Raw genomic sequence first — 18372 nt, forward strand, 5'->3', positions numbered from 1 at the left:
ATTTGTTAGTAAAGCTAATTAAGCACTTTTAAACTCTTTTACACTTCACTGTATATTGTGAATACAAACACAAGTTGTAGTTTGAGGCTGACGAATAAATAGTCAAGTTACCATTATTCCCACATAAAGGGGCATGTGACGTCCCCAAATTCATTACTATCCACATAAATCAATAACTGGTACAACTGTGGGTTTGGTCTTCTTTAAATATCCACATATTTATATCTAGATATCAACTAATATTTCATTATTATAAATGGAAAGTTTTCCAGAAATTAACTGAAAGATTTGGGATTTATAAAAACATCAATATACAAAATATGTTTCTGGTGGACTAATTTACAGTTGAAGGTAATGAGAACACTGACTAAGCTGGAAAAGGACCACCTGGGTTGGTGGTGGGTTGCAAAGTGGCTTTAGGAAGCTAATGGGCTAAATAATGTGTGTAGGTGTGCAGAGCGGTATCACATGAGCCACTAGGTCTTATCTAACTGCCTGGTAAAGTCAAGAACAACAGCTTTTGTCTTCTTCACTTGTTCAGAGTCTTTAGTTATTTCTGGGTCCAAATGAGTCACAGATTATTATGTCAGGGTGATTTCATGCTGCAAGCTTGTAGCTTGTAGCTAGCTTGTAGAATCTCCTGGTCTCGACTCTGTGAGCTTTCTTGTGTAATTGAGTGTAAATATCATCGAATGGCTGAAAGGATCCATCCATATCGTCAGGTTAGTTATTAACATGTGAATGTGTGGTTTGCATCTCTCACTATGAAAAACTCGATTCTAACAAATCATGACTGGTGTTAATAAAAAGCTGGAGCTGTAGAGAATTACAGCTTTTGTAATCAGTTAACAAGCTTACGTGAACCACAGGTCCACATTCGGCCAATATTTGGCTCCGCCGCTGTGGAATAACAGGATCAATGTGTTCAAATCCTTTGAATTTGGTTTCTTGGCTGTGGTGCACTGAGTCACTGGCCTGCTGCCCTGAGGAAATAACAGATCAGAGAAGGTGGCAGGTGCTCTTCACCTCAGGGTGCAATACCACCCTCACCACCCACTCACCCTCACCTGCCACCTCACTGAGCCAATCAGATCACTGGCCACCTAAAAGCAATAACCACTGACAAGAAATCCATAACTCTTCCCGGGTTAGGGTCTCCTGCTGGCACCTGCAGAGAGTGCATCTCCAGCAGGACGACACATTGTGATTCAAGGTGAGTCCATCAACATAAATCAGACCTGAGGCTCAGAGCTGTGCCGAGGCTGGAGGAGCTCTGGGTGTTGGCACAGACTCTGAAAAACATCACGCAGGAAACTGTGACTGCAAATGAGGTTTGCATCTAACACTTGCACCTCACCCTCGGCTCCTCTGAGAGGAAGAAACCTTCAGTGATGGTTCAGAGGACCTGTGACTCATCGCAACGGTGTTTTCATCTCTGCCATAAAAAGATGCTCTGCATATTTGAGAATCAAACATGGGATTAAATTTATAAAACTGCGAGAAATCACTCAGAAAAAGAACTAACAGGCAGCCCAAAGCTGGAGGATGCTGATGAACCTTTGGACTCCTTTATCATGTTTTTTGGCTGTAATTTACTCTCTTTTAAAGCTTCTGAGACAAGAAACCTACAACACTTTAAAGAAGAAAACCTTTACAGTTACAAATGTCATTTAGAAGCTAATCAACTTTAAGCTTGAAGTCCAAGTCAGAGTTTTGCAGTCACAAAATGACCAGCAGCTTAAAAAGGTTCAAAGTAGTCTCACTTTCACCAACAGTATTACTATTATGATGCACCACAGTGTTCCCCTTTAATGTACTTAAAGTAATGTCATTTTATTTAAGTTTTCCTCCATTTTATTCAAGAAGAAAGGAAAACCATGAATCCATGACTGTGCATGTGGACATGAACCTCCTTATGCTCAGTAGGGGGCGACTCCTCTTCTTTAAATGCACAGAAATCTGACAGACGAAGATGACGTCAGCGCACATGTTCTTGGTGAGTTTATGCTGTCAGTCACTAATCTGACTGAATATAACAGGATGGTCCCTCAGTTTGTTCTATGAACTCTTAAGGTTAGGGTTACTAATAAGCAAGATTACAATAACAATGTCCATATATGGTAATGTTAGGGAGGAGTTTGGGGTCAGCGGATGGGTCATTTTGATGACTCATATTTCCTATAATGCTGATCATTCCAGTTCTTAAGAGAACTGCTGTTCATGTTAATCTTCTGTTACAATGAGTCATGCTGCATTTGCGCTCTTTATCTGCAGAGATTCGTGGAAACACTTTGACTGAAGCATCATTGAAACTTTACTAACCAAACGGTGATGTCACAGGGGCAGAATTCATCATAGCATGTTTGACATAGCATGTCAGCACCCACCAGTTTGTAAAGCCCTGCTGTGACTCCCTTGAGATTAAATTTTTCCCACCCTGGTGTCTGAAACCAGATGTAATGAGTGAGTCATTACCCAGCGAGCATATCTGGATAATAAGCTTTTTTGACAAGTACAATTACCATAATTTATCAAAAGAACTCGGGGTTTTATTGACCTGAAAGTAGAGACTGAGACCCAAAACTCATCAACAGGAAAGTATTTACAGAGGTTCTTCTACAGGACGTGAAGCCTTTTGGCAACCGGAGGTAGTTTCACTGGTAGCTACCAGAAATAATTCAGGTTTCACTTTTCAGACCCACAAGTCACATCCATCTTTTATACTGTCTGTATGGACTATGGGTATGCAGCTTACCCAGACATGCTTGTGCACAGTCCTCTAAAAGAGCAGTATGATGATGCTAGGCATCAGCTAAATACAAATGAAAAATTAATAATAAAAGATTAAAACAGCAGTATGAAAAGAACAAAGAAGAAACGGTCGAGTTTTCACTGTTTTCAAAATGAATTCAAATCAGGAGTTGATGATAATTAAGGCAGGCCTACAGATTAGCAAGAGGCCACATGGAACCGCCGTTTGGAAGAAAAGTGAGTATCCTCGACCACTTCCTGTATGGCTGACGCTTGTTTATGAAATTGGTCACAAAGAGGTGTTGCACTGGAAAATTGGGATTTTTTTGGGTCTCTGGTAGGCTGCCGCAGTTGCCTTCAGTTTGTACGGAAGATGCCAACGTATCTGCAAACACAAACTACTCACTAAGTAGTTGAAAAGTCTGAATCAAGTACAAGTTTGCAAGTTGTTGTTTAATTAAGGCAGAATTTTTATTTGGAAGGCAACGTCCTACATTTTCAGGTTTCACTACCTCTCAGTAGTTTGTGTTTGCAGACGAGTTGGCGGCTTCCATGCAAACTACAGGCGACCACAGCAACCTGCTAGTGACCAAGGCAGTTGTAAGGAGGGTTTTGGTTGCAGCACCATGTACCTCTTCTTTCTAATGTGACTTATTTCCCTCTCATTTAAACGACTTTTAAAATATTTGCCATGAACATCCCTACGGGTTATGCGATTCATATAAAGTCTATTATTTTGGTGGTGTTGTTGCAGACTTCCTGTTTGATTTTGCTGGAAGAAGCTGCAGGCAGCTGGGAACTCTTTCTCATAGTTTTCCGAGTTTTCTGGTAGCTTTGAAGTCTCCCTGCATTTCTGTTGTTTTGATTGTCTTATAGCTTTACCTGATAGTTTTACCCGAGTACTTCAAGGCAGAATGAATTCTGTTGGTTAAGCTAGGCTATAACAAACTATGGCCTTTTGAAATTTGAGAGTTGTTCTATTAGCGATGGATAAAATGAAAATACTGTACAGCTAAGAAACACTGGATTTAAATTCATAGGTTATGGCTCATATTACTCTGTAGGTGAAACTGATCTGAACTTGAAGTCTCTGCGTCTGTTCACTGTACTTAAAGTTGCAGTACAACAAACTAACTCTGTATTTCTGACTGATGTTATTTAAACCTGCTGTTGGTGCCAAGCAGGCCCTGCGTGTCAGATTATTTCAGGATGTTAACAAGGTGTGGATTAATTTCTTGCGGATTAAAACTGCGGCTCCTGCTCGCTTGATTTGTTTCTTAATTGAAAACACCGGTGATTAGATGCATTAATTTGTCTGACACGGTTTCAATAACGAGGCTGATTTATGAAACGGTCACAGTCGTGCAGTCAGCAGTACTCAGCGAGCCCTGAACGCCATCAGTCCTGCATTTTACTACATCAGCAAGTCAATGTGAAGTAATGACCCACGTCTGCAGCCAGAGGAATAACGCTCAAGCTGGAAGATTTAAACAGCAGCAGTGACGGTCTTCAACTTAAACAAGTTTTTAAAAGTGAGCTGGAAAAACAAAGGAATGAAGAACAAGGTTTCAGTCAAATGAAGCAATAAGGACTAAACAGAAAGAGAAGTGGACTCATATAGGAACGTACAAGTCAAGTCAAATACAAAGAAGTGAAATGAGTACTAAACTTCTTCGTTTCATCCATTTAGAGTGTTTTTCCTTTCAGGGCGGGTTATTGTTGAAGAACGAGCTTATTTCATAATCCACACAGCTGATGGCGACCGTTTTCTGAGATTCGGTGAGATTTTCCAATCTGGATCGGATCAAACAGCCGCGGAGGCGTCAGTGGGCGGATTTCTGTCTGAACACAGAGCGGCGAAGCCGAGAGCTGCTCTCGACTCGCTGCAGTCGAGGTCAAAGGTCGTCGGAGCGGCTCAGACTGTTTACAGATCATCATGGAAGCATCAGCAGAAGCTTCGCTGAGCCACGGGGGACGAGCAGCGAGGGTTTACTACAGGCTTCAGCTCCTCATCGAGACTTCATCTCACAACGTCTTTTGTACCAAAGCCACAAATGTTTGGTCCACGGAGTCACGAGGACGAGAGGCCAGCTGTTGACTAGAAGTTATTTAAAAATGCTTTAAATGATGTGATTGTCTCATGTGTGCACCATGAATAAGATCACTTTATCAGGTTTTAGCTTTTCTTCACAGTAACCTGTGATAGTTATCCTTCTGACAGCTGCATTTAATGCGCATTTATACTGTCAGACTTAATTATTGTAAGCAGATCAGCTGATCTCAGAACTCAGCTGAGAGAATTCAGACTCAGAAATGAAAATTAGCATCAACAAGCTAACTTTAGGTTCATCAAATGGTTCTGAGTAACAGGAAAAACCAACACAGCATTAAAATGTCTCTTCAAAGAAACCGAAACATGAGGAATCAATCAGTCTGTAAAGTCTGTGATGGTGCCTGATGAGGTTAGTCCAGCTTTGCAAAGTGAACGATTCGTTTCCTGTGAATTTGTGACTTCAGACTCGGTAAACTGCAAATCTGTTTCTCTGACTATTTAAGCCTCCTCAGGTTTATTATGAAAAATGGATTCAACTTCCTCCTGTTTCTTATTCGATGCTTAAACAAGCCTCTGGGTATCGTCGAAACGGCTTCACATTCAACTTGAGTGTCTTTAAAAGGTCAGTCGGTGTTTGTTTTCTGAACATTGATCAGCTCTGTGGACACGTGGAGCACAAACCAGCGCTGTGTTTGCTGCAGGTCAGGTTATTAGGAAAAAAAAGGAAACTGAACCATAATTACTGCTTTGTGTGACACTGAATGCCTCATTTCTGTCACACAGGAGGGACGTCTGTTTATCCATTTTCTGTCACGATCGTCTCCAGAGATCCGCTCTCCTCACTGGCTGAAAAAGGTGTTGGCGTCACTTATTCACACAGCGCTTCCTGCCGGCCGCCACAAAGCTGCACGTGGAGCTTTGAATCCAGTCGCTCATGCACGTCAGGAAACAGCGTGATGACAGAGAGCTCAGAGAGCTGAACAGACTGTGGGTGGAGGCGTACGCCACCATGATGGAGGTAAATCAAAAGCTTAAAAAACAGACGCTCGGAGATGTTTTACATTTTCACGTGCAAACAAAACCAAAATCACAGCTTGGTATCTCATCGCTCGGTGTCACAGGGCACCATCACTGTCAGAAACAGCTGAAAACACGAGGCAATGACGCATTCTTATCATGGAAACACACACACACTTAAATAACTCTCTCCTCATGCAGATAACCACATCAATTATTCAGGATTGTTTGTGCAACTGAAAAAAAACCAAGAAACTCAATATTTCTTCCTCATCTTAGGAGTCAGCAACCATGTTGCTTTTAGTCAGAACAAAACAGCTCTGCTGCAGCTTCTAACTCACCGTGCACCTGCACCAGTGGAATGACCAAAGTATGATGGGCCATTTAAAAGTTCAAACACCTCACTGGATTCAAATTTGCATGCAAAACAGGAACACAGCCAAAGTGACGCCACCCACCCACATTTTTTAAACAAAATCTTCAGCTAGCACACTGAGAATATCGCTCTAATACCAGAATCTTTATTGTCAGTGTAGCAACGCAACACTGAACAATAAACTGAGGCCCAATTCTCAGTATGGACACTGGTGTAATCACGGCTCAAATAAGTGGATCGTATATCAGTAACAAGCCGCTCGGTTCAGTTCAGTGCTCTGTTTGCTGGTGGGAGAGCTAACGTAGCGTGACAGAAACTGAGAGCAGCTTTTATTTCGTCTTTCTCTGTCAGCTCCACATGTGCCAGAAGGTAAGTAGCAGCCAGGTGCTCCTAATCAATGCACCTGATTAACTGATCACGAGCAGGTTTGAGCGCCTCTATAAAAGTGACAGATTTGCTGGTCTGGAGATTCAGGTGTGTGTTAACAAAACACAATCTTCTCAGGAGTTCAAGATCACGCCATGCTGTTCTCAAAGAACGCGCACAAAATCCAAAGAGCTTCATTTTACCCTCTACAGGTCTCAGCATGTTAAAGGCGAAGTTCATGACAAGACAATTAGAAGATTGAACAAGAATCAGTTGTTTGGAAGCGTTTCCAGGAGGAAGGTGCGTCTAAAAAACATGGAACAAAAACATCTGGAGCGATGTTCTTTGGACGGAGGAAATAAAACACTAACACAGCCAAACAAGAACATTTTTAAGTTATCTAAGTGACTTATATATCATGCTTAACCTGAGTAGAGAAAGACTGCAGGGGTCTAAAAATGATGTGCCAGGAGTTCGCTGTTCTCGCCGGCTCTAGTGAGGCTTGAATCCCCGGCTAGCTCTCGAGCTGGTGGGTAACAGAAGAAAACGTCGGAGCACTTTTGCAAATACGTGATGTCCTGATAAACTGAGCAGATATTTGGAGTTTACACAGCTACATTCTAAAAGTTTATTTTGTGATCCAGAAAGATTAATAAGAGTAATATTTAAACTAATTAGCTGCCGCCATTGTTGGAAACTGGAACTGGCTGTCCTATGAATTCTGGGATAGGTTGGATCATGAAGGATACACCCGACCCATCCTTTAAATCTGGGGAAATGAAGGAGGCATTTGTCTGCCACGTTTGGAGCAGCCTTCGTCGACTGGCTGTGACGTAATTGGCTGACAAATGCGGTCTCCGAAGGATGCGGCCAAGGAATTGGGAAATACCTATTGAGACTGCCAGCATGGTTGGGGAGGGGTGATGATTTGAGCAGTGAACCCCTCTGTACACCAAAGTATTGTAGAGTCAGGAGGCCGTGTGGCTGACAGCTAAATGCTGGCTAAAAGTAAGTCATGCAACGGTCCAATGATCCCAAGCTGAGCTGCAAATCTCCAAGAAAATGGCTGAAAAAGAAAATGCACCAAAGTCCTGACCTCAGCCTGATTGTAATGTGACACCTCAGGAGAGCTGTGCATAAACAAATGCTGCAAAAACCAGTGAAGTGAAGTGACGCCGTAAAGAAGAGCGTGAAAGACTGATAACATCAGGCAGAAGTTACTGCTGCTGGAGGAGGATCTACAAAGCACTGCATCACGGGTGTAGTTCTTCACAGGACTGCAGACAGTCTGGGTTGGACGACGGGGTTCTCTGCAGTCTTAAACAGGCCTTAGAGGGACTGAACTCTAAGCTGCAACAAGCCTGATAAAACTGCATCGTGTTACTGTATCACCACCTCTGCTTCAGCATGCAGTCATTTATAAACGAGTTACAGTTACAGCCTCATTCTGTGATTTAAGATGAGATTAGCTTCAACGCGTCAACCTGAGCAGCTTTAAACTGCCCACAGAGCTTGTTTAATGCAATCGTGTAATCTCGTTAGGTCTTACCGGGGCACCTGCCCAGGTGTTTGACATCGATCTGCTCCTGCTTCATGCACGAGGCCTCTCTGACCAGGCAGGGGTTGTTGTAGGAGTTTCCGTCAGTGGCGCACACCGGGTTTTCATTGTGACCGCTGCAGTCGATGTTACATATGCACCTGAAGGGAGGAGAGGAGTCGAGTCAGGAGAATAAATGTTGTGTCTTCAGTCTGAACGCGTCTCTGCCACACAATCATTAACTGAAGTGCGTTTAGAGGAACGAAGACGCTGCTCATTAGTCCTCCACAGACCGGCTGCAGATACAAAGAACTAATTTCAATCCCTTTCAAGAACTCCTTCACTCGTGATTAATGGTTTCAAATTTACTCCCAGAGTTCAATGGTGGGACCTAAAAAAAGAACTTTTTGACTCTTATTTCAGTCGATTTATAGTCTTGTTTCGCTACGCTTAATAAGTCAAGTCGAGTTCATTTATGTAGCCCAATATGGGCTGGAAGGGGATTGCAATCGATACAGTATAAAAAGCCTGTTGTCCTTAATCAGATCAGAATATCTCCCTTAAAAAACAACTTATAGGTAAAAATATGGAGGAAAGCTCACAGAGAGAAGCAAATATATTGCTCACATAGAAATCAGGACCTTTATTTACCTCAACTACAAAAGTCAAACAGCCTTGGAGACGGATCTTATTTGTAAATCTCTCTCTGTGTAAGTGTGTAAAAGCCTCACTTCAGTTTATTTAAGTGGATTTTTCCAGTGTCATATATTTTATTCCTAGAGCAGCTTTGCATGATTGACAGCCCCAAATAATCCTTCTTTATCTCATACCGGGCCTCAGTTTATCCTGTCTGAAACAAGCTGTAAGCTAACTCTATATGATTGGCTGCCGCACACAAACAGAACAGGAGACAAAAAGTGAAGCTTTGGTGTTGTTGGTGTCAGTTTGTATTTACACAAACCTCGGGGGTGAGCTTCGTATGAATGTTACGAGTCGAACACTCACCAGACGTCCTCCGAGTCTTCGTCACACTCTGCTCCGTATTTGCATGTGCTGCACTTGGTGAACTTCTTCCCGACGTCTGAGCCCGAGCCCTCGTCGTCTGAAAGACACAAAGAAGAAAAACTTTAAGTATGAGTGTGCCTTTAAACAATAATGATTATTAATCTGTTTCTTTTCACTTTTTGTAAATCGCTTTGGACCAAAAGACGGTGCAGTGAGCAGTGAGATATACCAAAATGTACCAGTATTATTCACGGAGGCATTAGCTCAATTTTCTACAAAAATCACACACTGGTATCATGTAGCTATATGGAGCTTTTTTTTATAGGAACACACACATTAGATTCCTTAGGGGTCATTTTGAGACAGGACCCCCTTTCAATAAACAGTCGCTACGGGAAAATGTTGTTTCCCAACCAGTAGGTGACTATCTGGAAACCACTGGGTGGAACCTACGGGTTGCTGGCAGTCGCTAATGGGAAGCCAACTGTTGCACCAAAAACTTTGTTGTGATTGCAACTTCTACTTTGACGGGAGTGTGTGTTACCACTGAAAGCACATTTCAAGAAATGCGGCTTTTACTTTGAAGGTGAGCACTCCCCATTTCTGGTTTGTCACATTTCTCGAGTGTCGCTGCAGCTCAGAAAGGAAATGAGCAACTGCAGGAATCTGCCAGCAAAAAAGCAATCGCACTCTCAATAGAAACCAATCATCAACTAGTGGGGAAGACACAATTCTCCCTTGCAACTAGTGATTACCAGATGGTTGCTGACCAGTGTTTTTATGTGGGACCAAACCTTAGGCCAGCAGTGTCCAACTCCAGGCCTTGAGGGCCGGAGTCCTGCAGGCTTTAGGTGTGTCCTTGATCCAACACCTGGTGGTGAAAGTTTTCAGTAAAACAAAAGCTCAGGTCACAGTGATTCACTCTGATCCAAAAGTTCAAGGCCTGAACTACGATACATGCAGGGTTTGTTTCTACTCTTAACTCTGTATGAGATCAAAGACGGGAGATTTCCCGAATATGGTCATATCAGGCACAGGAAGTCCCACCCACCTTCTGTTTATCTGGTGCCTCAAAGAGAGCTAAAACAGCTTGTTTCATGCTGCAGGTGAAGCAGAATAGGCCCTCTGTGCCACACTGAGTACTGGTGAACCAGACCTTGACCTGTTTGCTCTTCCGACACATGAACCCAGAACCTGTGACTGTTTAAACACAGTTATAACGTCTGAATAAATTCAGCTTCACTTAAAAGTAAAGACGGGTTGTAAAGGAGGAGCCGTGGTGTTGTTGTTGTACACTGTTACTGAGGAGCAGAGATGAGAGCTTGTACTGTGAAAAGTGTGCCGTTATTCACCTGTGACACTCTGCTTGTTGTTTCTCCAAAAAACTCGTTTTAATTTCAGCGCGCCGTCTGTTTTGCTCTGCTGGCTGTGAAACTCTTTATTCATCACTTTCCCCTCATACTTAGCTTTTATTATTATTATTTGTGCACATCTTTCCAGAACAGAAACCTGATTTCATTTCAAAAACAACCTCCAGCTCACATCAGCTTCTGTTCCGGTGAGCGCCGCCGTGCCCTTAACGCCGCAGGCGCCGTTTTCCACCATCAACACGCGACACGGCTCACGCGCTTTTCTATCAGACACAGCTGAACGTGTGAAGAGGCTCCCGAAGCTTATTGGCCAAATGGAAACAGAGACAACGCGTTATCATCTTATGATATTATTATTATTACCATTACAGGGGGATGCGTTTAATACCATCTCGCATGACGGCGTCTATTTTCCAGCAGGGAGCGAGTTCAGAGCAGATGAGGCGGTAACAACCCACAGCATCAAATATCAAAGAGCCGCGGGGATTATCCCAACCCGCCTTTCATCAAGGGAGCAGTTTTCATGATTCATCAAGTGTAATTTTGTCATGTAATAGAGGAAAAGCTCAGAGCCATCAAGGGGACGGAGATTAATCCGCAGGAAATGTAATGAGCATCCTCAAAGCTGCGCCCGGAGCCATTAAAACATCTATTCAACCTTAAAATCCAAAGAAAGGTGAGATCAGAGCTGCAGCTCCACTGCAAACAAGCAGCACCCTCAAAAACACTGGAAATAAAACACGAGTACACGTATAAGCAAGAGAGCCTTTACTCCAAAATCACAGTGTTGGACAAAATCACCAACACTCGTCTTTAAACCTTCAGTCTACTCTGATTATTACACAAGCAGGAGATTCAAATTTACTATGATCCAAAATCAGGATTTAAAATAAAAAAAATCAGAAAAGGAAGAATCATGTAAAGATTTCAAGGAAGCTTTAAATTGTAAGTAAAAAAAGTCCTTCAGCACTAGAAGTTGCTTTTGAAACTGATCCCAGAGGATTTTATTTTGAAGGGTTTTCATGTAGGATGACATCAGATGATAATCCGTTTAATCTAATTCTGCACCTGCATCAGATTCATCCTCACTGATTACCTCGTATCCAAGTTTGAAAGATCATATGTTCCTTTCTCCTTCTAATTTTAAAATCTTATGAGAATTACTAGATTTTTCTATTGTTGTCAGTGTTTATTGTAATGACTTCATGCAGCCCATTTGCAGTACCTTCATGGCCCGCTGCGGGGCTGCGGGCCACACTTTGGAAATCACTGATTTTGTTAATTTGATTTGGTCCAAATGTAGCTCGACGTTTTATTACTTGTTTAAAAAGATGCTGATAAAGTAACTTCGACGTATCACAGACTTTTAGGTTTGGCTGAAAGGTGAATGATGAAGTCGCCTTTTTAGGATGCGGGAAGATCTCCGTATGCATACAAAGCCTCTGAGCAATTTTCTACTCGGATGGTTCCTGAATGATGTGAAAGGCCAAGCTGTGCTTTAGTGGTCGCGGCTGCTTAGAATGCTGCCCCGCAGAGCCACACCTGATGGATGGTGGGTGGAGGTCCAACCACATGCTAAATAACTGCATTCAGTTTGGTGCAAAACGCTTACTAGTCAGTCTCAATCAAACACAGCTTTGAACAAAAACACGACTGTAACAGGAGCATAAACACAGCAGTGTCTCGAGCACTCACCAACACTTCTATTGTCTCAACAGACTTTAAAACCACAGCAAACACTGCAGTGGAGACACATACGGTACAGCGCTCATATTGTCATACTGCTTTCCTTTAAATGACTGTTCGCTGATGATACAAGACTAAATTTATCCTTAACCCTTAAATCTAAGCAGATGAGAGGTTGTGAGTGAATCAGTCCAGCTCATCATCGTTCAGTTCAACGATGCAAAGACATCTGCTTTGTCTGTCTGTGAAACGTTACACAAAACAGCTCCGCTGTTCACTTTCAAGGAAGCGAGCATCTGTCCGCACATGTCACACATCTGCAACCGTTACTGTGAAATGTTGGTTTCACTTAACGGGAGCTGGTCAGCTGACACATCCACCATCTTGGCATTATTATGAAGGAGGACTGTGGCAATATCTGAGTTTTAGTAAGCAAGTCTAGTTTATTTATGAAGTGTTTTTCACAGACATGCATAACAAAGTACAAAAAAACTGTAAAAACTATAAAATCAAAACCGAAAGAATAGAAATATTCACAGACTGAAAGGTTTCGTCCTCCGTGTTCTTCAGTCTCTGAAGAGATGAACAAATTCTGAGCCTGCGATTGAAGACTGCGAGCTGCAGTGTGTTTAAGAGAAGCTGGGATTAAAAGATTGTGGCTCAGGAGGCAGCGCAGGAAAGGTTGGTGGTTCAATCCCAGGCTGCTCTAGTCTGCCAAAGTATCTTTAGGCAAGATACTGAACCATCTGAGAGTGATGTTAGATAGAAAGCATGCAGATGTAAGGTATGCTGTACAGAGCATGATATAAGAACCAGTCCGTCCTAAAATCTCTCTTGAACTCACTCAGTAGTCGGTAGTCTGGCTGCGACGCTGGAAACACGATTTCTCTAAACAGGGCGTTCCAGTGTTCGTATCGCTCGTTACAGACACATTTATAGAAGCTTTAAATAAAAAAGTATAATTAAAATTCCTGTTTGTTTAAAAAACAAACAATTACAGTGTTATTTAAAGTATTATCCTCTGTGGTTTATTAACACAGCCAGACGCTGCTGTTTTATTATTAATGTGTGGCAGCCAGATAACAGCTGGCCACTCATTAAAAAAAGGTGATGCCTCTCTGACAGCCTGTAGCATGTTCACATTATTATGTCCACCTCGAGACACACAGAGCTGCATTATGAGTAAGGATGGAGAGGTCGCGCTCTTATTATTTCTCACTTATTGCAAGATTTCGACAGCAAAAGCATGATTAAAATGACTGGTGAAGACAGACGCTGCAGTGTGTGTGTGTGTGTGTGTGTGTGTGTGGGCCTGCTGGCTGACAGATTGGCTTGCTGTGTGTGGATGTATTGAACACGGAGAGCTCAGCTGGGGCTCGGAGGCTGCCGATCGATTGACGGGGATCTGCAGCAGAGAGGCTCCTTTGTTTCTGTTCAACTCTGCTGACAGCAGGACGCTGCTGCTCCAAGCCGTCTCCACCCACAGCCAGAAACACAGCGACTGCACCAACAGCTAAAGCCTCCTCATATCCACACAGTGTCACATCTGGACTTTCATGTTTCATCACTGAACGGGTGTAGAAGTGGTGCTCTCTCTGTGTATGAGACTTTGTGTCTGCATGCATGCACATAGTTTATGTAAAGACAAATTCATACATGGCGCAGGTACCAGGCTGTGTACAGAACCACTCTTAACAGTGAAGGAACTACACATCCCATAATGCACTGCAAATGCAAGATTCTAACGCAAATGACTTCCAGTATTCTTATGCAAAGTGATTCAGTATCATAGTGTTTAGTATAGTTGTAGTCTGGTGTGTGTCTGTACCTGTTTATATATCTTTGTGGGGACCAAAAGTTGGAATGTTACTATATTTGTGGGGACCAACAGTCACAGCCCAAAGTGTCTGTCCTCACGAGTTTGAAGGCATTCTTGAGACTCAAAATGTGGTTTTAGTGTCAAGGTTACAATTAGGTTATTGTTAGGGTTAGGCTGAGGGTTAGGCATTTACTTTTGATATTTAGGGTAAGCAGCTAGGGAAAACATCATGTAAATTACATGTCCTCACTAAGATATCAAAACGAGAATGTGTGTGTGCATACTGAGGTAAAGTACTCATGCTCCGATGTGTAAACCGTGTTTTGTTCCCGAGTTCAATCACCGCTCTAATTGTTTCTCAAATTTCATGCTTGCCACTGGGTTTAAACATTGCCATGGTAACAGCCACCTCCATTAATCAGATAAGTCAGTGTTTCAACTTAGAATTGTGGGTAGAGTAGTTCTTTTCCCTGACATCACAAATAAAACGTTGATATCTTCGAGACTTGTGTTTTCTACAGGAGCATCTACAGCCGTTTCACTGTTGTGACTGTAAATAAGTCTAGTTTAGATGGTTACAGCTCATAATTATGACATAGTGGGCGTCTCGCTTTTTTTTTTTTTTAGAATTTTGTCATTCAGATATTATAAAGTTCAGGATACTCTATGTGTCATGTCTCCTTTCATAGAGGATTTCATAGATGTTAGCGAGGTTAGCCACGGTTGACATTACGTCACAGCTAAATCTCACATCTTTTGGATCCATCCTCATGTAGAAATCAGTCCACGTGCTTCATCCTATCCTCTGGCTAACGTTAGCTAACAGTAGCCAAACACACCCGTAACATAGAAAGAAAAAGCTAGCTATCCAACATAGCTAACCATAACTTTGTTGCTAACATCATCAGGATGTTATCAGCTGGTTATTTTTGCCCTCATGAGAAGTTATGTGTGATCCGTGGATGCTGCTCGCTGTTGACAAGAGGTTTTGAGGTAAAACACATGGGAGCAGCTTTAAACATCCCATTGGTTTGGATTTCTGTGGAAAACCCATCTTTGTGGAGTCTTTCATTTAGAAATCAGTCCTCAAGCTTTCCAAGGCAACCGAGAGTCAAGGAAGGCGCCATTTCTTTAAGCTGCGCTACAATCGATTCACACTTTAGCAATAATAAAAATAATTTAACACACGAAAAATATGAAATAGTAAAAGATCCACTGAATCTGATTTTCTGATCATCCAAACCTTAAAACGGTTTTGTGTGGGGCGATCGTGGCTCAAGAGTTGGGAGTTCGCCTTGTAATCGGAAGGTTGCCGGTTCAAGCCCCAGCTTGGACAGTCTCGGTCGTTGTGTCCTTGGGCAAGACACTTCACCCGTTGCCTACTGGTGGTGATCAGAGGGCCCGGTGGCGCCAGTGTCCGGCAGCCTCGCCTCTGTCAGTGCGCCCCAGGGTGGCTGTGGCTACAATGTAGCTGCCATCACGTGTGTGTGAATGGGTGGATGACTGGATATGTAAAGCGCTTTGGGGTCCTTAGGGACTAATAAAGCGCTATATAAATACAGGCCATTTACCATTTACCATTTGTGGACAGAGATCAGGTCTTCATCATCACATCGCTGACATCTGTTCAGTTTCAGACCAGGAGGCATCAAGGTTCAACACACACACACTACAGAGGCAGGAGAAGGCTAATTAGACGTCGACAGAAAAGGTTAAAGTATCAAACTGACAGCTCAGGGTGGAGGCCGAAAGCAGCAGGTCGCCACCCGTGAATCATCCACAGCATCATGTGTTTAATCCAGCGTCTGTTATCATGAAACTAATACGTTTAGCATGACTGCAGATCAGGACAGATGTGACAGTCAAAGACAAAGGAAGGAAACAATAAGCTTTAAATGATTAATGTGACACAGAATTAAAAACTATAAATTTTATTCCAGCTACTGTGCGATCAGCGCTGACGCTTAGTGCCAAAAATGCCTCTGAGAAGTTAATGGGTTTGTTGAAATGAAACCGTGTGCGTGACTCGAGCGGCGGAGGTATTTCTGTTCTAACGCAGACGTTATTTATTGGATGAATTATTCACGCCTTGTACAGCTGATTTGTTTGTTGTTGTTTGTGAATGTCAGGCTTCGTTTTATCAGTCCCGAGCAGATGCACTCACTCCTCCTGTGAAATGGTGTGAAAAACTGCAGTGACCTGCTGTTACGGAGCCTTTTCATTCAGCCGTGTATTTGTGAGCTGAGGTGACTCACAGGTTCTGTATTTTCCAGCTTATTAACTAAAAACTTTCATTAAAAGGTTTTTTTAAGGCTGCAAATTAGATGTAGATTACAGGATACAGGTATATTCTTGCTTGTTGCATTTAAGCTGTTTAAAAGCTTAAATAAACATGAAGTTAGTATGGATTTCCTTCCAGTCACTATAGATCGAGTTGGCTTTGTTTTAGTTAAAGATTTGTCTCACTGACCTGTAAATAATGCGACTTTATTGGGTGATTCTCAGCTGTTTATGGTTTATGTTTGTAATGCACGAACCTTATCTAACATTAAATGTTAAAGCGATTTTCTCAAAAGCTCATATATAATAAATGTATATTTAATGACTGAACCAAGAAGCAGAAACTTCTTTGGAAACCCATTTAGCTGCAATTTAGAGCTAAATCACAGCTGCTATTTAGTTGCTATTACAGCTGCGATTTACTGCTTAAAAAGGTCATGCACTGAAATGATAGATTTTTCCTTTCCTTTGCAGATTACCTGGAAAATACTGAAATAAAATTTCAAACTGCTAAGAATGGAGGGGAAAATAAATCTCATCGCGTATGCTCATATATGAACGAACCCACGGCCTGACACAGGGTTAAATCTGGCTTTGCAGATGCAGAAGCGTCGTGTTAAGACTGGTTAGTGGACAGTTTAAGGTTTCTAAGTTATTGGGGCGATCGTGGCTCAAGAATTGGGAGTTCGCCTTGTAATCGGAAGGTTGCCGGTTTGAGCCCCGGCTTGGACAGTCTCGGTCGTTGTGTCCTTGGGCAAGACACTTCACCCGTTGCCTACTGGTGGTGGTCAGAGGGCCCGGTGGCGCCAGTGTCCGGCAGCCTCGCCTCTGTCAGTGCGCCCCAGGGTGGCTGTGGCTACAATGTAGCTGCCATCACCAGTGTGTGAATGGGTGGATGACTGGATATGTAAAGCGCTTTGGGGTCCTTAGGGACTAGTAAAGCGCTATATAAATACAGGCCATTTACCATCTGGACAGTCATTCACAGAATGCTGGAGCCCAATTTTATGGACGTTTTGGATCTTCTAGTGCAGGAGTGTCCAACTCCAGGCCTCGAGGACCGGAGTCCTGCAGGTTTTAGATGTGTTCTTCATTCATCACAGCTGATTTAAATGGTTAAACGACCTCCTCAGCATGTCTTGAAGTTCTCCAGAGTCCTGCTAATGAACTAATGACCAGCAGGTCAAACACGCGGTGCCGTATCACCGCAGTACTAACGCTCCTGCCACAAGTACAACTTCACAGCTACTGTCACTGTTTACAATTAGAGTTTCTCACCTACGGAGCATGTCACTGTCAGGATCACAGCTGTGTGGTTTCTCAAGTTCTTCGACTTTAAGACGAATGTTTGTTCCACGGCCCATCGATACGGGGTGATGACGTTTCCAATGGCCCTCAAACACTGCCGGTAAACTTGCTGTCATCTCCTGACAGTCAGTGGCGGCTGGACGATCCACATTCAGCCAGAATGGACTGGAATTGATTCACATTTGTGCAGAGATTTTGCAAATAATCGCACCACGAGAAAACTGCTCTGGCTTGGTCAGACACACAGTAATAATGTCTCTGCTTAAACAATCTGACCCACTCTGGATGAATTTTTACAAACTGCCCATCGTTTATAAGGACAAAGCTTTTCAAGCTGGTTTACAAGAGCAACAATTGCTGCTTTTTCTAACATCTACAGATGGGTTCGTCCTCGTTGAGTCACTCTGTGCTGCACTATTGTCAGTAGGGCAGCACAGCAGTGAAAATACATTTTAACGGCCAATGAACAAAATATTTGAACAGCTGAGTGCAAGTAAAAAATATGTTGAATGGTTAAATTCGAACGCAAGTCTGCTTCTTTGTGTTTGAATCCAAAGCTTTGTGCAGACACATTTGTCAGTCAGCCTTTACCAAAGAGAAAACCAAGCCTTTAAACTTGAGCTGTAACAAAAAATGAACATGAAAGCAGCAAAGCCCAAAGAAAATTACAAATTACAGTGGAAAAGAAGGACTTGGCATCATCATGTCTCCAAATCAAGTCGAAATTATTCACACGGATGATCTGTGAGGAAGGAAAATCACCACATCTCCACGTAATCATTCAAATCACTCTTCATAAAGAAC

General features: G+C 42.6%; 1 protein-coding gene across 1 annotated transcript in view; it reads right to left on the bottom strand.

The window, feature by feature from the left end:
• tmeff1a (transmembrane protein with EGF-like and two follistatin-like domains 1a) overlaps positions 1–18372 on the bottom strand; it is a gene marked incomplete at its 3' end in the record, with an annotated part of 100394 nt that overhangs the window by 6270 nt on the left and 75752 nt on the right. Inside the window, exons 5-6 of the mRNA XM_005746363.1 lie at positions 9106–9202; positions 8113–8261 (exon numbers count right to left, since the gene is read on the bottom strand). Of these exons, the coding sequence (XP_005746420.1) occupies positions 8113–8261; positions 9106–9202 (246 nt within the window). The remainder of the gene's footprint in view (positions 1–8112; positions 8262–9105; positions 9203–18372) is intronic.

The sequence above is a fragment of the Pundamilia nyererei genome, unplaced genomic scaffold (genome assembly GCF_000239375.1).
Source record: "Pundamilia nyererei isolate P.nyererei 1_Seehausen unplaced genomic scaffold, PunNye1.0 scaffold00177, whole genome shotgun sequence".
Taxonomy (NCBI): Eukaryota; Metazoa; Chordata; class Actinopteri; order Cichliformes; family Cichlidae; genus Pundamilia; species Pundamilia nyererei.